Source organism: Planococcus citri, chromosome 5, assembly GCF_950023065.1.
Source record: "Planococcus citri chromosome 5, ihPlaCitr1.1, whole genome shotgun sequence".
Classification (NCBI taxonomy): domain Eukaryota; kingdom Metazoa; phylum Arthropoda; class Insecta; order Hemiptera; family Pseudococcidae; genus Planococcus; species Planococcus citri.
Window position 1 is genome coordinate 48633315 of NC_088681.1, and position 17440 is coordinate 48650754.

Sequence of the window (17440 nt, forward strand, 5' to 3'; positions counted from 1 at the left end):
CACATGCTATATGACTTATTCGTTTACATGCATTTATAAAAGATGAAAAGTACACGTGAGATAATATTAAATGCTTGTTATGGATGAATGATTGACGTGCGATTTGATGGATAAAAGAAGAAGAACGACGATGAGAATCCATTGAATCAACTGGGTCGAATAAGGTATAAGATATAAGGTACCTACCTACATATATCGATACGCGAATTTATTTCGTCTGTTGCTCTTTAAATATGTTGAGTAATATCTGCAGCATTGGTTCCAGTAAGTCTATTAACATTGATATAGGTTTATTGATGAGTTGAATATTCTTCCATTCTAAATTTTTCGATGTGAATTTGTAAGTAAGGTAGCTTCTTCTGTCGATGAATTCATTTGTGATAACTGATAAGTAAAAGAACGAAAAAGGAAATTGATCGTTCGCGAACGATAATATCATCTGAAATTTCAAAAATAGGAACTTAATGTATTTTTTGAAGGAGGAGGGGGGAATTGAATCATTTTTGAGCGATTTTTCACTCAGAAGAATCATACGTGAATGTGAATCGTGAAAATGTATTCGTCAAGATTCAGTTTTTGAAATGAATTATAGAGGGGGGACATAAGTGATCATTTTTGGAAGAAACATCAGCTTCGTGAATCATGAACAGTTGAATTGCATCGATCATGGTCGTTCGTGAACGATGAATCGATTTCAAATTAGCTGTTCATGAGTAATGAATCGTTTTGAAAGAATCGTTCACGAAGAAAATAAGTAAATCATTTCAAAATGAGACGTTTGCTCTTGATTAATAAATTTGAAATGAATCGTTCGCAAACGATAAAAATGATGAATCGAATTGGATAAAATAATTTACAAATCATGAATCATTTGTGAACGATAAATAGATTTGGAGACATGAAAAGAAAAAAATGAATAGGTAATTTCGAAGTGAGTTATTTGCTAACATAATGAATCAATTTGAAATGAATCGTTTGCGAACTTTCAATTTGAATCGTTCATGTGCCATGAGTTGGTTTGAAATGAATCGTTCACGAACGAAGATCTACTTCGAAATTATTTCGTCATTTGTGAATGATGAATCGGATGGGAACGAATCGTTCGCGAACGATAAAAATGATGAATCGAATTGGAAAAAACAATTTACGAATCATGAATCATTTGCGAACGATACATAGATTTGGAGACATGAATCGAATTGGAACTAATCGTTCACGAACTATGGATCACTTCGAATTGAATCACCTCGTTCGCGAAAAAAGAATCGATAAATGAAAACGGAACGAATCGTTCACGAACAATAAAGAAAAACAAATGAATAGGTAATAATTTCGAAGTGAGTTATTTGCTAATATAATGAATCAATTTGAAATGAATCGTTCGCGAACTTTCAAATTGAATCGTTCATGTGCCATGAGTTGGTTTGAAATGAATCATTCACGAACGAAGATCCAATTCGAAATGATTACGTCATTCGTGAATGATGAATTGGATGGGAACGAATCGTTCGCGAACGATGAAAAAATTGAATTGTTTGGGTCAAGGTATGAATGTTGAATAGACATCAAATTATCTGTCTCGTCTTCAGTGAATATGAATGGACTTGGAATGAATCATTCGCGAACTAGTTATAAGATTGGAACGAATCTTTTGTGAATGTCATTCGTTCATTTGAAATGATTCATGAATCTACTGATTCGAAATGGACCATCCTTTGAAATTGAATGAATTTTAGATTAGAATAAGTATGTCAGTCGTTCGTGAAAAATGAGTTGATTAGAATTTCGAAAGGAGTTATTATTAGTGAACGATGAATCAGTTCAAAATGAATCGTTCGCGAACTATGAAACGAATTTTGGAACAAATTGTTCACGAACGATGAATTGAATCCGAATCATTTCAAAATTCATCTTTCGTCTTTCGCTTACCTATGATGAATCAATTTGAAATGAATCGTTCGCGAACTTCGAGTTGATTTGAACATAATAAATATTCGTTTGTGTACCGTGAACAATGAATCTATTTGAAATGGGATTGAAAATGGGTCCTCGTAAAAGTCGTGAATTGTGAATAAAATTTGAATAAGTCGTTCGTGAACGTTGAATCGTTCGCGAACTACGGAGTCGAATTGGGACAAAACGTTCACGAATTTCAGAATTAGTCGGTCGCGAATGATGGATGGATCCATTTGAGATGAATCGTTTGTGAATCATATTGAGTCGATTTAAAATTAGTCGTTCTTGAACAATGAATCAATTTAAAAAGAGTCATAAGTGAAAGTGAAAAGTGAATCGAATTGGAACAAACATGAAAATATTGTTGAATGGATTTGAAATTAGTCGTTTTGTGGTCAGTGAACATTAATTGACGAACAATTAATGAACTAGGAACGAATCGTTCGCGAATCATGAGTTGGTTTGAAATGAATCGTTCACGAACGATGAATCCAAGTGAAATTTTCAAATTGATTTCTTGTGAAGTTGTGAATGACGAATTCGATTCAATTCAAGTGAAGTGAAAAACTAATCGTTCACGAATGAAGAATCATTTTGAAATAAGTCGTTCGTGAACGATGAATCAATCGGGAGTCAATGATTTGCGAACCATGAATCTAATCGGAACTGATCATTCACGAATCTTGAATCATCCGTGTACCATTAAGTTGGTTTGAAACGAATCGTTCGCGAACGATGATTTGATTTTAAATTGCCTCGTTCGTGAATGTGAATTTTGTGAACAATGAATTAACTTGAAATGAATCCTCGTGAACCATAAAATGAAGTGGATCGAATTAGAACACAAACTTGTTCACGATCGATGAATCGTTTCGAAATGAATCGTTCGCGAACGATGAATCAATTTTGAATTATAATACGTTCACGAACGATGAGCAGAAGCAGATTTGAAGATATGAAAATGAATCAGATCAGAACTAATAGTTCACGAATCGCGGATCGTTTTGAAATGAATCGTTCGCGAACGGCGATTCAATTTGAAATTACGTGGTTTATAATAAATAGGGCTAGGATTTATATGCGCTAAAAAATCGATTATATGCGCCTTAAATATGCGTGAAAAATTGCGAATATATGCGCTAAAATGACAAAAATATGCGAAATATGCACTATTAAAGTACAGCATGTTGCATATCAAAATGAAGGTATTTTTAATATGGAGCTAAAATTTCAGTTTATAAACAAGAAAACTACACGCATTCAGATTTATATCATAAAATAGCATTTTCTTTTTACAAAATGCAAAAATTGAACATCGAAATAACATCCGATCATCAAATGCTCTTTAAAAGTATCGAAACCTGGCCAAGATACAAATAAAAACAATATCCATCATTTTTTACAAAAAATTGGCTAATATTTTCATGGTTTTAATTTTTTTTAATTTTTTTTCAATTTGAAAAATATATGATTTTTTTCAAAATTTTGTGTTTTTAAAATAAATTTTTGCAATTTTTTTCCGAAATATGCGCTAACGACTCGAAATATGCGATGAATATGCGCTATAAGAGCATTTTTTGATGAAAATATGCGAATATATGCATTTACCCAGTTGACCAAGTGCTAGCGGATTGCTAGCATTTTACTCACGTTTTGGGAAAGTGCTAGCATTTTTCTAGCTTTTTGTAGCTAGCATTAAATCTTTTGCAAAAAGCTAGCAATTTGTTAGCACTTTTTTTCTGGCAAATTATGTTCTAGCAATTCTTTAGCAATTCTCTCACTTTTTTCAGCTAGCATTTGTATCACACTAATTGTGCTTGCTTAATGCTAGCGTTTTACTAACGGATAATTGCTTGCTTTTCTACACTAGCAATACGCTTGCATTTATCTGCTTACATTTATCTAGCAATCTAATGCTAGCAAAATACGAGCAGATCTCTAGTCTCTCTCGTCTAGCTTTTACTTTGCAATCTAGCAATAGAAAAACGCTAGCTGATTGCCCTCACTTTTCAGCTAGCTTTCTGTATGGAATTAGATTCCAGCAAAATGCGAGCAAGTATGTGGCATTTTTTTTCTAGCATGTTTTTCACTGGCATTTCCTTCATAGCCTACTCATGCAAGTACAGAAAAACTTCAGTGAATCTCTTTCACCCATTTTTCAGAAAAATACTTCCATATCTTCATTTTTTAAATGGAATTTTTAAATATTTTTAACAGATACCTAAATACGTAATTTTTCGTTTCTCAATGATTTTTTTATTTTCATTTTTAAAAAAATTTCAAATTTGTTAATGCTTTTCATTTTAACAGGTAGGTATTTTTCCTTTCTATTTTGGCTACTTTTCAACTTTGAACAATAATTTTGAAGAATATTCCATTATTGAAAAATCATTCTTGTAATTATTTCATTTTTTATAATGTAGGTATAATTTGTTCATTAAAAATGTTGTTCAAATGTTTTTGCAATTTCTTATTTTTAGTTTGTTTGATATTTCATTTTTAAATTTTAAATTTTGGCAATTTTTTAATTTAAAAAAAAAAACTTTATTTTTCAATAAAGAGACTTCTAACCCAAGCGCTAGCTTAATGCTAGCAAATTGCTAGCGTTGATCTCTCTCATGGTATACTTTGCTACTCTTAGATAAAGTATGTAGTCAATCTGAATATAAGCTCAAGGTAGTATTTTGTATGATAGTAAGAAGAGTGCTACCACTCTGCTTACTCTGGCACACCTCACTAGCGCTATGCTAGCGGTGAGCTAGCGTAGGAGGTCAGTTGCCTATTTTTGGATATTGGAGAACCACCCAGGGATGCGATGATACCGTATCGATACGGTATCGATACTTCTGAAAATATCATGATACGTATCAATAAATATCATGATACTTTTGTTTGCTTATTTAGCTTAAAAAGTTGGCTGAAATGCCAAAATTTTCACAGATAAAAAAAAGCCAAAAACAAACAAAATTCAAAAGCTCGGTATCAAGTTTGGATCGATACGTATCGATACACTACTGATCTGATACGTATCGATAAATATCATGATATATCGGATATCATCGCATCCCTGGAACCACCTTGACTTGATTGAAAACACCTCCTAGTATTTTTAAAAGTTAATTAGTAAAAATAATTTTCCTGATAATCAAACTTTTCCTGCGCTAGCAAAAGGCTAGCCTCATGCTAGCAAATTTTACGCTAGCACGAATGGTGCCGGAATTTGAGACACTTTTTTTAAAAATGCTAGCAAATCAGTCGCGATTTAGTCGCATTTACGTAGCAGAATTGCAAGCAAAGTGCTAACAAAATGCTAGCTTTATGCTAGCTATACCCTAGCTGTTTGTGCTCAATTCTGCTACGCTAATGCGACCTAATCACTACTGATTTGCTAGCATTTTTAAAAAAAGTGTCTCAAATTCCGGCACCATTCGTGCTAGCGTAAAATTTGCTAGCATTTGGTCAACTGGGTATACCCAAAATATGCGGAAATATGCGCTAAAAAATTTCACCATTCGTCTCAGAAATGTATGAATCGCAAAAGAAACAGTGATATGCGATATCTAGTATAGCCAAAATAGATATGCGTTTGCATATAAATCCTAGCCCTAATAATAAATGATGAATCGAGTTGGAATGAATCGTTCGTGAACAGTTTGTGTATGAAATGTGAACAAATCGTTCACGAATGATGAATTGATTTGAAATTATTCGTTTGTGAAGATGAATATGCTTAAAATGAATCTATGCGTGGACCATACTTAGGGGCTGCGCACTTTTCAGGAAAATGTCTTCAAATTTAAGTCAACGTGCAATTGATTGAAACAAAGAACAAAACTTGAAATGAAAATCAAATCAAATCAATCGAGCACACGCAATATGAGCTATCGTGGTCTAATTAGGTGCCATTTAATAATACACCTAGCTAGGTGTATACTTTCCAAATAAACACGTAATTATACGAAACGAAAGCTTTGCGGCGACAAAACGATCAATCATATACTACGTGATTTGTTGTTTTCGTTTTCATTTTTCATGGGGTTAAATATTACGACTATTATATGGGTCTTGGCTGGCACCCGCCCTTTATTGGCCTCTTTCAACCCTTCGTGCTGCAGGTGACCCTTCCTGGTACTGTATGTTTCCACCTTGTGTACTTAGTAGATCTAGGTACCTACCTATGTAATATGTACACCTAAACCTACTACTGTGTACGTACATATTTCACACCCGACTCTTTATGTAGTGGCGATGACACAATGGTGGCAATATTTCGATGAACTTTTCCGGCAGCGACTGCGGCGTATCGTAGTGATCCGTTTATATATGTACAACGTACCTACACTTTTCTCGTTTTTTTTTTTTTTTTTTTTTTTTTTTCATATAAGGTTTCATAATCTCACAAACCGTATCGCCATTTTTTTTTCATTAGCTTTTCGTATTATTTTTCTCGGTTGGTCATGCTGTTGTGTTGGTGTAGATGGTACCTATATCTTATACTAACCTGCCGGAGTGTACTTTTATTGGTAGTGTGGCGTTATTATTGTGATGGTATCGTGAACATACAGCCCAGCAGATCCAGAGCCGGTACACATTAATATGTAAAGCGTTAAGCGCGCGGTTAAGCAACAAACCATAGAGGAAAAAAATGTATATGGGAAGTGCGTTTGTTTGGTCGTCGTCGTCGAGGTTCGTGAAGTCCCTCGAGAGCCGCAACTAATCTTCTGGCTTCTGCTGCTCGTTCTCAGTGCTCTGGTGAATCTGGATACGCTTTTCGCGTCGTGTCGCGGTCGTCTTGTTGCATTGCGTGTAAATACGAGAATACCTACGATACGAAGTGTGTACTGGACATCGATTTATTCGTCGTGTTCGAATTCTGGTGAGGTGAATTGATCATAACCTTATACTCGGTGAGGTGATCCTGTGCGATAAAGATTTGGTGATCGATAAAGTATCAGTGAATTGTGTTTGAAGTGTTTTTGCGCGAAAACATATACGAGTTATTTTCAAAAAAATATTTTCAATTTTTATTGATTTTATATAGTGAGTGATTGTGTTACACGAATTACAATACAGTATCATAATATTTGCATCTTGATTTGGATTCAGAGTTCCGAAGTATTTATTTGGGTAAGTTACTACGTGCAATACGTTGTGATCTAGCTGCACTATGAGCTACCTACTGGTTCTGATGTTGGAGTTTTTGAAGGCAGGGTTCAAAGATCGACGAGTATGAGTACCTAGTTGAGTACCTACCTATATAAGTCAAAATATAACACATTTTGTTTTCGGCTGCGGCGATGGCCTCATGTACATCTCGCTCAAAACTGGTCCTAAAATCTCGTCTATAACGGTTTTCAAATTCTTCTGTTGTTTCGCCGAACATTCTATGTATTTGACAGAACCGATAGACTCGGCCATAAATAATCCCTGTAAAATTAATTAGATTAGATATCTCAATTACCAACTCGTGTAGCTAGGAAGTAGGAACTGTCAAAAAAGCACATCGCTGATCAAAACAACTCTTTGCTTGTGCCTAAATAGGTAAGTATGAAAATGTACTGGGTACTCGAAGAGGTACCTATCTCTGCCAGTTTGCAATGAACATAGGTGCAATAAATTCAACTATCTGTATCAAATTGTGTGTTGAATTTTGTCAGAATTTACTTCATTTGAAAATTGAAAATATTTACTATCACTGAAGGTCGAAATACCAAAATTTCTAAAAATTTTGGGTGACATTTTTCATGACCTGAAACCCACATAATCAAAATTTCAGCTGTTTAAATTGATTTTTCAATTTTTGAAAATTTAAAATTGACCATTTTCGACAATAGATATAGGTATGCTTTTAAATCTTCTGTAATAATGATTATAATTAGTCTCTGAATCAATATCATCTCCATAGATAGACCAAATTTTGCCATTTTGAGTCATTATGAAGCCCTCAAGGGTTGTAATTTCTCAAGAAGGCGTGGAAATTAGTTTGGGTAGCTAAAAATCGAGTTACGAGTAGATATGTGGCTTATTGAATAAATTGAAATTCGCGTTGAAGGCTCCAGAATGGCCGGAAATGGAAAAAAACTCGGTTTGGAGGTTTCATAAGGTATTATAGTTTCAGGGCTACTCAGTTGTCATCGTTTTTACGGAATAAATGTACCTATAATTTTTTTTTAAGAAGCATAAATCGTCAAAAATGATCGATTTTGAATTTTCAAAACTTCGCAAAAAATCAATTTGGGCAGCTGAAATTTTGGTTATGGGGGTTTCGAACTATGCTCTGTCCAAAAATCGCAGTACTGTTCAGATTGTAGGTGGGCACTTCGAGCAGTTCGCTTGTTACATTATTGAAAGTTATCAAAAATTAAACAAATAGTTACCTACTTAGTCTCAGAATGGAATAATAATTCATCAAAAATGCAGAAAGCATAAAAAAATGATTAAAGTGGCTTCCCAGTCATTGAAGATTAGCATAAGTTGATGAAAAATTAGCATGCTTGAGCAAAGTTTTGGAAAAATTACTCAAAAAATTGTTAAAAAGTCATGAAAATGGTTGAAAGTATAGCTAAAAATTTATGAAACTTTGTAAAAATTGAGTAAAATATTATAAAAATGCTCAAAAATATAAAAAAAAAAATACTTGAAAATCATTTGGAAAATTATGAAATATTATAAAATAAAATTGTGGAAAAACCATGTAAAAACTGTAAAATTTCACCACAACTTGATAAAATATCTCAAAGTTTTGACTAAAATCTTGAAAAAATTGCTTACGAGTATTAAAAATGAATTTAGTATTCTTAAAATTGCATGCAAATTTGCCAAACTTACTCCTCACTATAAAATGATGAAAATTCAAAATGTTTGAAAAATTTGTTCGAATGTCCTAAAAATATGTAGGTATACATACATACATACATACATACATTATCTAGTTGGAAATTCCTGAAATTTCACAACATATCTTGATTGCTTGAAAAATTGCCGAGAAATTGTAAAATTGGTTGGTACACTTAGAAATTGGTAAGCACAACATAATTATTAAAAAATTGACGACATTTTGTTGACAAATTTACCCAAAACTGTATAATAGAAACAATGTTACAACTCATTAAAATATGGCATAAAAGCAATTAAAAATGACCAAAAATGAACAAAAATTCATTAAATAGTGTCTGAATTTGAGCAAAATTTTGAAAAAATTACGTAAATGATGAAACATTACGAATAAAATTGACCAAATGCCAAACTTGGAATAAATTTCACAAAAATTATGAAAGTATCATAAAATCTGTAGAAAATAGCATGAAAATAGGTACCTAACTGAAAATTGCTAAAAATTGCCAAAATTTTGGGAGGTAGGCTATAGGTAACGTGAAGTCAATTTTGGAACAGAATTGCTTGAAAGATGATTTAAAGTTAATAAAGTAGGTTCCGTCCTGAAAATTCGAGTAAAATTTTACAAAAATGAAAAGTACAGGAGCAACATTGTCTAATAAAGAGAACGAGGAGAAAAAATGATTTGTGAACGTAATTCATGGCTCATAATATTGTTCGCTCAAAAAATAATTTGAATCATGGATTACGAAATCAATCGAATCATGATTCGAATCGTCCCTAAGCATAAAACTAACCTTCTTTTTTGCTGATTTTTGAAGAAAAAAAAAGTGAAAATTCTGTGCTTTTAGTTCCCCAAATGAACACGATCATTCAAAACCAAAAAAATGATGAGAGCTACACTTGAATTAGGTAGGTACCTATTCTTCTGAATACCTACTTAGTACTTATATTACGAGTAAGTTTACAGATTTGCAAAAAATAATAAGTTGTTTTGATTTGCGATGCATGAGCACTTTTTTTGACTACCTATTTCTAGTAAGGTTCAGATGCTTTGATTTCAAACGATCAAAGGTAACTTACTTGAAGACGTTTGACAGGAGCTTGACCATATTTTTGAAGATGCTCGATGGTTTCTCTATCATATCGTAGATCTAATTTCGTGCCTATGAGAACGATCGGCGTGTTAGGACAGTGAGCTTTTATTTCTGGATACCACTGAAACGAATACATAGATAAATAAACTCAAAGAAAAATTTTCAACTTGGGTATTGGAATAGGAGAACCAGATGTAAGCATACCTTGGTACGGACATTTTGAAGTGATACGTGATCGATGAGTGAGAAACATAGAAAGACTAATTTCTGCAAAGCAATAAAATAAAATTGAAGATTAAGAAGAATAACATCAACCATCAGATTTTGTTTTAATCAATGTTGATTTCATCAGAAAGTTTAAAATTCATTTTGTTAGATGGAGTTTTCATTTTTTTTTTTTTTTTTCATGAAGTGTCAGGTTGCATGAGAGCAAGATTTTGATTAGAGTCAAAAAATGTGAATTTCACTTATACAAATACATATTTTGAAAAATAGACCATTTGTGGGATAAGTAGAATTTGAGAGTCATTTATAGGTATAAATTAAAAATATCAAACAATGAAAAAAAAAAGTAGAAACCATTTTCCGAGACTGGATAATTTTTAAGCTTAAAAAATTTGAAATTGGAGAAATATTCATTTTTCAAGTTAAAAGTAGGTATAATTTTTTCTTAGTTTTGACCTCAACGAAGCAGAGAAAAATATATTGAACGTTGTGGGAGTGGGGGTGGGTGTGGGGAGGTAATGACAATTTTTAAATTCTTGAAAAAATAGACTTTTAAAAATATAAGAAATTTTTTTTAAATAAATACCTGCACACCAATGTAAGCTAGGTACTTGTTGGATTTCTTCATTATGGTTGATTTTTTTTAGAAACAAATGAGAGAGAAAAGGGAGTTTGCAAATGGCAATTTTGAAAAATGCTTTTTTATCAGAAAAATTATTTGAGCCCTTCCTTAGAAATTTTAGTAAAGATTACATTCAAAATTTCTCAAAATTGATCTGATTTTTATACTTAGTTTCATGTTCCCAAAGTAGTCCTTCAATCTTTAATCACTATATCTTGCAGTTTAAGTGTCGAGATTTCGTTGAAAAAATTAGCTTCAATGAAACTTGAAATCAAGTTTTTAAAATGTGCTTTTTTAAAATTTTATTTTAATTTTCTCGTATTCAACAAAGTTAATTTTTTCAATTTTCACAATTTACCAAAAATTCAACTGTGAATTGTCAAAGGATAAAATTTGGATTGTAAAGGGGTTTGAAACAGTTTCATTATATAAGTACCTATGTATTAAAATTGTTGAGACGATCCCAAATTCATAAGCAGGGCTGTAAAAACAATTGTGATGTGCTCTGAGAAAAGGGACCTAGTGTGTCAAAAAATGGGTTTTGACTTAAGAGTGGATTCTGGCACCTAAAAGTGTGTAGAATAACATGGAATGAGCTAAATTTCTGATAAGAACATTTTAACATTATAAAAACGTAAAAAAATTCTATAAAATGAGAAAAAAATTACTTAAAAAATTTGAAATATTAGCGCTCAAAACTTTTAAAGCTCTCTGGAGGCGGATCGAAGCACTCTACGGAAAAATGAAGTCGAGGAAAGTTGTAGAGAATTAAATTTCCAATCGTCATAATGTCGTTAGTTTTTCTCTAGGATGCTTAGTTTTCGATATAATTGCAAAAGAACGTAAAAATCGAAAAATGTTTTTTTCTATTTTTTCAATTTTTACTTTCTTTTGCGATTATATCGAAAACTAAGCATCCTAGAGAAAAACTAACGACATTATGTCGATTGGAAATTTAATTCTCTACAACTTTCTTCGACTTCATTTTTCCGTAGAGTGCTTCGATCCGCCTCCAGAGAGCTTTAAAAGTTTTGAGCGCTCAATATTTCCAAGTAGTGCACTCAAAAAATCGAGCACCACAACCGCCGCAACGAGACAGAGTAGCAACAACCGAAGATATTGTCACAGTAATACTTTTTAAGGCGAAACGACAGGCGAGTGACGTCACCAACGTTGGTATTCACAGCTCTTCTCTCAACTGAAGACGCATTCACAGTAGTGAAACTTTAAATGCGTTTTTCTCAGAACTTCATTTTCACACACTAGGTCCCTTTTCTCAGAGCACAATGAGCACATCACATATTAAGTATACTTATCGGTATCGTTTTTGTATTTGGTTTCGGTTGTCCTGATTTTTAATCAGTATCGTTTTTCGTTTTTGGTTTTGTTTTTTGCTATCAATAATTTTAACATTTTTTTGGGCCTTCTGACAGTTTTTTTCGGTTTTGTTTTGACATCCCTGTTTATAGGTAGGTAGGTAGGTAGGTAGGTAGGTACATATAAGTTTTCAGTTCGAGATTGCGAAACACTTTTTCTCGAGGAAATATTACGAAAGAGGAAGAAAAGAAAAGGAAAATCATAAAAAAGCTCGGGGAAGTGCAAAAAACGACGAAAAATTAGGTACATCCAAATCATAAACATAAAAATTACCCATCCTAATTACATTTTTTTAATCATCGCACGATGCAGTACCCACCTGTTCATTTAATTCTTTGAATCATCCGCGGAACCTCGCTCTGTTTCCTTTCACGTTCCTCTTTCCCCACCGAAAAATTAAATTTATTGCATCTACGAGTATCTATCTAGTGTAGTTATTTGTATACTCACGGTATTGGGATAATAAAGGCTGCGAAATCTATCATTTTCGTGACCATCCATATCGATTAATTCCATAAAGAAATTTTCGTCTTCCATTGCGAGAATCGAATAGAAGCTGTTTTGTCTGCCGCGTACGTAAAATTATTAAGAAATTAGTCCGATATAAATTAAAACAGAGTATAAGGAAGGAAGGAGGAGATATGGTGGAGGAAATACGCAGGTATAGGTTACGAGAAGTTGGTTAACGACATTTAAATTAGGTATGGAAGAAGGAAGATGAGTTTTTGCAGAATACAGAATTTAAATATCATCATCTTTTTCTATTTACCTCTCGTGAAGTTTGTAACCAGAGGTCATCTTTCTTTGAACCGTTCAATGTATAAAGAGAGGAAAGAAAATAAATTGAGCTATTTTTAATGACGAAGTGTGATTTAATCGTTTTTTAAGAGATGGGATATTTGAAGGGGGTAAAGTGTCTTAGGATTTGAAAGAAGTGTGGATCTCAATGGGATGTTTGGGGAAAATATAGGTGATCAAAATTCATAAAGAGCTTTATTAACTTACAAACATGCCATCTCTTGGTACTGTTGATTGGCGTATCTATTCAGTAAGCAGGATTTACCAACAAATCTGGAATAAAAATGACACATGTGAAAGTTCAGGACGTGGATTTTTTTTTCACAGGGAAAAATATGAGAGGAGACTGATTGGTGGCAGTTCTATAGCAATAAGTTCAAATTCCATTTTTCACGTGCCACGAGTCTAAAATATCCTACAAAGATGGTCTTCATTGTCACCTGACTCTGATAGAGAATTTTTTCTCTTCTTAATACTGCTTCCTGAATGCCTTTGAAATTCTTTTAAGCGGAGCAAAGGTCGAAAACGCATCATCTATCTATACAGTGAATAAATTCCACTCACTTTTGAAATAATTTAAAGATATTTTTCGATAAGGTGATAACATAATTAAGCAACGAAAATTTACACTTACCGATCTCCAACAACGACACATTTCACTTCAGAAAACTTATGACCAGGAGAACTTTCTACTCCACACTTCATCTTATGACTGCATAAATGCTGTAGTCAGAGGTACAATTATTACGATCCAACTTCGGTACTAGAACACACCACACTGTAGCTTTTTTCCTTCAATAACACGATGGCAAATACTCAATAATTGTACGAATTTATCAACAATATGCATATCGTATCCGCTTTGGACGCGATAAAGTCGCGGAAATGAGAATTGCGAACAGAACGTAGCTATTGTAGCTGCAGCAGTCACACAATATACTTAGCAAGAAGCAAGTATCGACCGATCGACCAATCGTTTATAAATTTTGTAAAATATTTCCATTAAGTACACTTCAATTACAAACCGTGTTCAATATTTAATAGAACAAATAACTAGGTAAATGTATCGCTTGGAAAACAATATTATCAAAAATGTATTCATTGTGATTAGCACAAGTGCTGTATTATTCGTTGTTTCTCTCTCATTGTTTGGGTTTTCTTTTTTTTTCCTTTGGAATAATGGAAGTACATAGGTAGGTATTCGTGAGTTATCGCGATCGGTTCGAGTTTTCCCTTTGATTCTCCTCTTTGAAAATTTGGTTTCGATGAGACTGATTATGATTATTATGACGATGGCTCCTCATTTTTATTCAACAATTTTACCTCTCAGAACGATTCTTCATTTTTTTTACGTTTTTTTTTCAGAAATTTTTGATGGATTTTGAAAAAAGTTTTCAAGACTAATTTTAATTGTTATTAATTAATTTTTCACATGTGTTTTGGAGTGTTTTCTGGATTTTACGAATATTTTTGGGTAACTTTTGATCGATTTTTTTAAATTTTGGAAAAAATTAAGCGAGGTAGTGTAAATGGGGGTGAAGTTTCCTCTTTAAGGAAGGTTTTAAATCACTTATAGGTAGGTCTAAGTATGTGTTTGCTTGAAAATTGATTATGAATGTCTTTTCATTTATAAGAGCTGTAGGTACAGGATTTTTTCCAAGTTTTCAAAACTCTGACATGTCTGGCAAATGTCAGAAAGTCATTTTAGAGAGTTCCATTCAATACTAGCAATTCGTAAAATTTCTATGATCTCAGAAGTTGGACTTGGATTATCAAAAGTTTATTTCAGTGTAATTCGGAAACGTGTCAGAAATTTATTTATTTATTTACTTATTCATCTTCAAAGTTCTTGAAAGTTAAACAACATGATGTAAAATTATCGATGCATTCAAAACACACAAGTACCTACATATTAATACAATTTTTTTCCAAATTCATAAAAGTCTGGCATGATTAAAATTTAACAAATTCTCCAAAAAAATAACTGGTAATTTACCGAAAATTACTGGTAATTTACCAAAAAATGCTGGTAAATTCCCAAAAATTACTGGTAATTTACCCAAAATCTCTGGGAATTTACCAAAAACTACAGGTAACTTTCCAAAAACTATTGAAAATTTACCAAAGATTACTGGTAATTTGCCAAAAAATGCTGGTAATTTACCAAAAAATTACTGGTAATTTACCAAGAGTTACTGGTAATTTACCAAAAAGTTACTGGTAATTTACCAAGAATTACAAACTGGCAATGTACCAAAAAAACACTTGTAATTTACCAAAAATTATTATGGTACCTAATCTATGTAATTTACTAAGAAACATGCAAAAGACACTTCGGGTACATCCTCAAATTGTACTGTGAAAATTTGGACCCTCTAGGTCAATTTAGAGAGACTGTAAGCTTTCCTAAACTTTGGTCAAAAGTTGAAAAACACTTAAAATAGCCCAAAATTTCACTTTTTCTTGACCCGGATGAGGGGTCAAATGGGGTTGCAAGGTTGAAACATGTAAAAGGCGCTTCGGGTACATGCTCCCATGGTACTGTGAGAATTTGGACCCTCTAGGTCAATTTGTTGGGGCTGTATGGTGTTTCTAAAGGTCGAAAAACAAGCAAAATAGATCAAACATCCACTTTTTTGACCCTGGAGAAGGGTTAAATATAGTTGGAGAGTTGAAACTTGCAAAAAGTACTCAAGGGGCATTCTCCCATTGTATGCTGAAAATTTGGACCCCTAGATCAATTTGAGGGGTGAGGGGGTCAAAAAATGAGGGTAAAATGTGGTTTTCCCACCTTAAATGGGGTGAGGACGACCTAGGAAGCTGAAATTTGGATATGTTGATCACAATGGAGGTACTGACCAATGGTATGATTTTGGACTCTTTTTGTTCATTTGGGGCCATATTATGCCCCTCCATAAAAATGACCTTTCTGTAATTTGTAACTTTGACCCTTCAAACTGTGGGAGTCAATTTTAGGTCCCAAAAGAACCCTATTCCCTATGTTTGATCTTATTTGATCAAGTAGAATAGGTTCCAAGTCATAAAATGGAAAAATCGCCAGCATGCTGAAACTTATATAAATTGTCGTCCTAGTTGTAAAACAGATCACACCTTGTGTAAACCGTTCTTTTTGCACTGCAGTTCTCCCTATTGGACTTTGATGCTTAACTAAAAGATATTTATCAGAGGGGTACCACCCTCTCTTATCTACATTTTAGTCAAGCATTCAAGTCCAATAGGGAGCGCTACTGTGCAAAAAGAACAGTTTACACAAGGTGTGATCTCAGAATTGGAGATATGAGCTTTCGCAATTAGGATTACAATACATATAAATGTATATAGAAACTGACACACTAGGAATAGTCTACTTTGAGCTCAAAAAGTCGAGAACCATCAAAATTTTTAACCCCCGACCTTTTTATCCAAAGTTGGGTCTACCACAATAGCCAACATTTTTTACAAAAATTTGGCTGAAATGAGTTTTGGACACATTTAGAAAATTTTCAATCAAGATTTGCCACTTTTACACTCAAAAAAATGACACCTATGTTGAGACCTTGTTGAGACAAAAATGAAAGGAGAGGACAGCCGATCTTAATACATATCAACTTTTCACTCATCATGTATTGACATTGAAGTTGACAAATGTTGTGTCAACAAGTGATGGATTAGTGATCTCATCTTTCTATTGACATTGGCATTGCTTATGGTATGCGGGTGGAAATTACCAAAAATTACCAGTAATTTACCAAAAATTACCAGTAATTTATCAGTAATTACCAATAATTTACCAAAAATTACCAGTAATTTACCAAAAATTACCAGTAATTTATCAAAAATTACCAGTTATTTACCAAAAATTACCAGTAATTTACCAAAAATGACCAGTAATTTATCAAAAAATACCTGTAATCTACCAAAAATTAGCAGTCATTTGCCAAAAATTACCAGTAATTTACCAAAAATTACCAGTAATTTACCAAAAATCACCAGTAATTTACCAAAAGTTACCAGTAAGTTACCAAAAATGATCAGTGAATACGTAATCAAAAATTACGAGTTGTTCACCAAAGAATACGAGTAATTTACTTTTTTTTTAAACAAATAACTAACCAAAAATTACCAGTAATTTACCAACCAAAAATTGCCAGTAATTCGCCAAAAATTGCCAGTGATTTAAGAAAAATATCCTGTACTTTTTTTACAAAAAAAAAATAATCTGTACGTGTAAAATCGACCACATTTTTCCCCAAAATTTTCTGAAGTTTTACAAAGAAGGTATCTATAAAGGTAGTAAAAATTTGCAACCATCTGGTTGATTATTAAGAACAGGGTGTCTAAAAAGTAATCAATGTTTTTTTTCTTGAAGAATTGTGTGTTTGTGTTGGTAATGTTTTTTTGTTTAGAGTTGAAAGTACGAGTATCCCTTGCAAAATTTAAGATCCCACGCTCAAAGGATGAACAAACGAAAGAATTAATTTATTATTGCACATGTACAATTACAAAATTATTATATCCCCCCTCAGTGCAC

The 17440-nt window shown here is 32.9% G+C and overlaps 2 protein-coding genes across 4 annotated transcripts in view; one reads left to right on the plus strand and one right to left on the minus strand.

Annotated features, from left to right (window-relative positions):
• Nucleotides 1-6424: 6424 nt before the first annotated feature.
• Nucleotides 6425-17440, plus strand: part of LOC135847116 (mucin-5AC-like) — a 321695-nt gene continuing 310679 nt past the window's right edge. The window contains exon 1 of the mRNA XM_065366534.1: nucleotides 6425-7083. The gene's annotated coding sequence lies outside the window, so the exon portion shown is untranslated. The remainder of the gene's footprint in view (nucleotides 7084-17440) is intronic.
• LOC135847121 (ras-related C3 botulinum toxin substrate 3-like) lies at nucleotides 6954-13884 on the minus strand. Of its 3 annotated transcripts, XM_065366552.1 has the most exons (7): nucleotides 13544-13879; nucleotides 13350-13447; nucleotides 13117-13182; nucleotides 12562-12676; nucleotides 10092-10154; nucleotides 9874-10008; nucleotides 6954-7383 (listed from the first exon to the last, which is right to left on the minus strand). In XM_065366552.1, exons 3-7 carry the CDS (start codon nucleotides 13125-13127, stop codon nucleotides 7219-7221), a joined length of 489 nt encoding a protein of 162 aa, XP_065222624.1. In that variant the 5' UTR covers nucleotides 13128-13182; nucleotides 13350-13447; nucleotides 13544-13879; the 3' UTR covers nucleotides 6954-7218. The 3 variants fall into 3 exon arrangements, with proteins under 3 accessions (XP_065222624.1, XP_065222621.1, XP_065222622.1); XM_065366549.1 differs by lacking the exon at nucleotides 13350-13447 and having other exon boundaries at nucleotides 13544-13880; XM_065366550.1 differs by lacking the exons at nucleotides 10092-10154; nucleotides 13350-13447 and having other exon boundaries at nucleotides 13544-13884.